General features: G+C 49.2%; 1 protein-coding gene across 1 annotated transcript; it reads right to left on the reverse strand.

Annotated features, from left to right (window-relative positions):
• Positions 1-2112: 2112 nt before the first annotated feature.
• LOC307069418 (ferritin heavy chain-like) lies at positions 2113-2661 on the reverse strand (the record flags this gene model as incomplete). The annotated part of the gene is made up of 1 exon (XM_079727760.1): positions 2113-2661. One exon carries the CDS (start codon positions 2659-2661, stop codon positions 2113-2115), a length of 549 nt encoding a protein of 182 aa, XP_079583886.1.
• Between the last annotated feature and the right edge of the window lie 2069 nt (positions 2662-4730).

Below are 4730 nucleotides of genomic sequence, written 5' to 3' on the forward strand. Positions count from 1 at the left end.
AAAGTATTGAAGCACAGTTATAGGGAAATGTAGAAAAAAATGACTCCTTAGCTAAACTTGTTCACATTTCAGTAAATGTTAAAAGCAATCTTGTAACTCTAAAACGACTCAAGCTACTCATGTGTCTTTGAATATAGGATACGAAGTCTGAAAATTTCTAACTCTGACCTTTGTAAAGTATACACGACACAGAAGAAATAATATGTTTTGAGTATTTTTTCTCGGACCTAGACAACCTTAGGGTTTACATGGGAACAGATTTCATCAGCTCAAATAGAGAATGGAGTGAGAGAGGGTAAGAGTTTCAAAATGGGAATAGAAAAGACAAAACCAAACCAAACATATATAAGCAGGTCTGTCGTTTCCTTGGGAAATCCTTTTACTGGGAAATAATTGTCTTTCTACCTATAGTCAAGAAGACAAGGTAATAGGCTCATGCCTCTCCACATCGAGAAGGGAGAAAGCAGAGACCACACTGAGAGTAAGAACAGGCTGATTTTGAGATAAACTCTGAGCAGACACAGGTGGCCACGGTCTGGAATGAGGCAGTGGTCCAAGTGGGACCAGCAGCTCTCTAGGTGTTCCAGTGTCTCATCCCATCCTCTGAGTGTTGGCTGCTCTGGGTTTGGGGCCGCCTGTGCCATAAACTCTCTACTTCCTTTCTGGTGAGCTTATCTACTCCATGACCTCAACCCATCTATGTATATTGTATAGGCTAATATGTCCCACATGTATTTTTCCAAACCTGACATCCCCCTGAGCTCCAGATTCATTTTTCTGGCTACCTGCATGACAGTTCCTCTTGGGTATCTAATAGGCATCTCAGATTTTACATGACACGCCTTCCCAGCCCCTCGAGTCCCCCTGCAAACACCCCCAGATTAATAAATAGCACGACCATCAGCCAGGGTGTTCAAATCCAAACTTGAGGCTAGATTATTTTCGTCATTTCCTATTCCTCACCTCTGGTCCATAAAGCAGATCCTGTAGACTCATCCAGTTCATCTGAAATTTGTCTGCATCTCTTCATTTCCTGCACCAACACTGCAGTTCAAGCCCCCATTGTGTCTCTGGGCTGCTACAGTGATCTCTTAACTGGTCTTTCAGCTTCAACTGTCCTCATCCTCTACATTCTTCAAAGCAGCCAGAGTCAGAATAACTTGGCTTCACCTTCAGAGAGCTATATTCTACTTGATATTCAATATCACAAATTGACCTTCAGCCTAGACCTTATATTTTTCAGTCCTTCTATTGAGGTAATTTGGGGTTTGGGGTACCATGTTACCTTAATGGAAGAAAGAGTACAGTAAAAACACCAAATTTGCACATGTTGTAAGGGCAGTCTGCATGTCCAGCATGGTGACTAGGGAGTCACCCCTATGTTTGTGTGCAGGCCAGCCTGAGGCTCAGTTACCATTATCACTGTTGCTCAGGGTGAGCTTGTGAAAGAGGGACCCTGCCAAGCTGGCTTCTGGGGTCTCCATCTTGCTTCCCAGAATCAACAAACACTAACATTTACATATTTTAGTGAACTCAGAGTTTTCAGGTAAAGTTGAAGGACCCTTTATTTTAATCCCTGTCCCATCCCATTCCTCCAGAAGCAACGCTACTGTGATTTTTATACCGTGTTTTTATACTCCTGCTATTCGCAGGCACCCGCATTCAGCAGGGCCTCACCTCACCACCCCCCATATACCCACATTGTTTATAAGGGGAAGATGGATTTTGCACTTTCCAGGGCCCCAAGGAATGCCTTCTCCCTCCCTCTGTGGAGATCCTGAGCTGCATGTGGGTGTGGCATGGGTGGGTGGAGAGCCTCCTGGATACCTGTTTTACAAAGTGAGCAATTTGCACACAGGAACCAAGGAGAGACCTTTATTTCTTTAGGAACCAAATAACTTTATTGGAATAAATGGAAAAACTGGAAGAAAAAAACTTAAGTGATAACGTAAAGTCCAGGAAAAGAGAGTCCTGCACTTGTTGCCAAAAAAACCCCATAAAACCAAAAACTTAAGCGAACTTCTTCTGCAAGGGCAGTGTTGCCGTCTGCATGGCAGGCACGGTGACCAGGGCTCTGGTCACCCCGTGGCTCTGGGGAAGTCCAGTCCAGGCTCAGTTCTTGTCGCTGTCTCCCAGGGTGAGCTTGTCAAAGAGGGACCCTGCCAGGTCGACGTCCGGGGCCTCCATCATGCTCAGGGTGGTGACATGACCCTCCAGCTCTCCGATGAACGCCACCTGCTGGCTGAGGTAGTGAGTTGCCAGGAAGTGGCACAGGTGTTGGTCGCTCTTGTCGGTGGCCAGCTGGTGCAGGTGGAGCAGGCTCTGGTTCACGCGGTTCTCCAGGAACAAGGCGTACTTCATGGCCTTGAGGCCGCTGTTCCAGTTGTCACTGACTGGCTTCCTGATGTCTTGGAAGTTGAGGCGGCCCCCGCGCTGGTTCTGCAGGCGCATCAGGCTCTGGGCCCGCCCGCTGTGCTCGTGGGAGCGGCGCAGGAAGAACCGGGTGAAGTTCTTCAAGGCCACGTCGTCGCGGTCAAGGTAAAAGGCCACGTCCAGGCAGAACATGGAGGCGTGGAACTCCAGGGTGAAATGGCTGTTGACGGCGGCCTCGCAGTCGGGGTGGTAGCTCTGGCGCACCTGCGAGGGCGGCGCTTGCTTCATGGTGGACGGCACGGGCATCGTGGCGGGCGTGAAGGCCAAGGTGAAGGCGGAGCCGCGGGGCCTGCAGTCGCTGCCTCGGAGCTCTCCCGTGTGGTCGAAGAGGGCGGCCGCTCTGGGACAGACCGGAAGTGGGGTCCGTTATTGGAGGTAGGCAGTGGGCTTGCGGTTCTGTTACCGGAAGTGATCGCATGGGGTGGGCGGGGCAGGAACGCTGCTGCCACGTTCCATCACAGCCTGGGTGAGGCAGGGTGACTTTGACCTGCGCACCTGGTATCTATTAAGTTTTTAACTTTGCAAAAATATTTGTTTCCAAGGACTTCCTCTTGTTCTCTAATTGTGCCCTCTTATAGCACCCTGTTCTCATTTTATAAACCCATTGTCTTCCTTAAAATTCTGAGAATATGAATTTGTAATTTTTGGTACTGTTCTCTTCCGTTTCCTGTATTATAGTTTTTTTTTTCTCCAGAAATAGTTCTGTTTGTTCATCATGATCTTCTCTTTGACTTTCCTCAAATATCTGGCAAACATTGTCCATTCGTATCTGGGAGTAAAGGAGTCATGTGATCAGCCAAGGGAACTAGCATGGATCTGATCTACAGTTGGGACGCCCATTTCATAAGAGTCTTCTCCTCTGAATGGAGGGGCTCAGTGTTTCAGTTAGGGAGTCTTTTCTATTCGGGGTACATGGTGTGGAGCTTGTAGGTAAGATAGGGAGCATCCCAAGTGCCAATAAGCTTGGCATTTTCTGACATTAGAAGACTTTCGTGTATCTCTTCTGTAATAGATTGTGTCGTTCTGTTTTGTTTCTTCCTCTTCTGCTGAGCGGGTCTGCGGTTATCTGAAACCTGCTCTCGTATGGGTTCCCTTCCTGAGCCTTTGAATGACATAAGGAGACTATCACCCCATCGCCTGCACCACCACTGTGCACTGGATCTTGGTCAGAACAAAAAATAGAAATGTACTGTCTTAGGCCAGCAAGACTTGGGATATTTGTGACAGCAGTTAGCCTACCCTGACTAGTTCCCCAAAGGAAGTTCTGGATGACTGCAGGTTATAAGCCGTTGTAAGCTTATAGCATTTCCTCTTGGTGCAAATGCAGATCCCAAAGTTAAACAGTCTAGATAGAGCCGAATCGTCATGCTCTTATTTCTTTTGCTAAATTCACCAATAATATATATCAGTCCTGCTCCCTTTTTCCCTCCTGGAGAGTGGAATGAAAAATCCCTCAAAGACCCATGAAGCACAAGGAGTAAGTTTTTCCATTTCCCTCAGTGCTGGGGAACAAACCCAGGCTGGTCCTCAGGTGCCCGGCCTTAAGCCGACAACAGGAGGCATAAGGGGTGGGACTGGGACTGGCTGACCCCTGAACCAGTCAGCTATGGTGAGGGAGATGTGGGTCAGGTAGGAACGGGGGCGGCCCCGGAACCACATAACTGGAGGATGTGTTTGTGTGGGGCAGCTCCCCCGAAGAGGAGGATACTGGTCCAGAGCTGGCAGCGGAGCTAGGGAGATGGTCCAGGGATTGTCCCAGTTAGCCTTCCGTGTTGGAGTGTGAGGGCTGTAGACTGGAGGGAGTCCCAGACCTGTGTGTGTCTCCTCCACCACAGAGCACGCCGGGCGCTTAGCACCACATTTGCTGAGCAGTTCCTCGCCTTTGGAAAAGAGGAGAGAGAGAGAAAGGAGCAACAACAGTGGGCTCAGAAAGGCCTGGAACAACCAGTTTGAGACATCTGTGGGGGTGGAAAATGGCTTCAGCTCCCAAACGCAGCCTCTGGAGTCCCTGGGGCAGGGTTGCCTGGCAGTGCTCTCCATGAAGGCCAGGGTTCGGGAGCCTGGCCGCAGTGAGCACCGGTTAACCAATGGGACCAGGGCACCAGTCCCAGTGAAAGATTTGATGAGTCCTCAGCAGACCCGGTGATTCCCTGCCTTCTCACTAATCCTCGCCATTCCGTGAGGGAGGATTGTTTTTATCATCTCCCACACGAGGATACTGAAGTCTGCGATATAAACTTCTTGTGCAAGACGATGTGGAAACTGGAGTAAAGTCAGATCTGACTCTCAGCTACACC

This window comes from Hyperoodon ampullatus, assembly GCF_949752795.1.
Source record: "Hyperoodon ampullatus genome assembly, chromosome: X".
NCBI lineage: Eukaryota > Metazoa > Chordata > Mammalia > Artiodactyla > Ziphiidae > Hyperoodon > Hyperoodon ampullatus.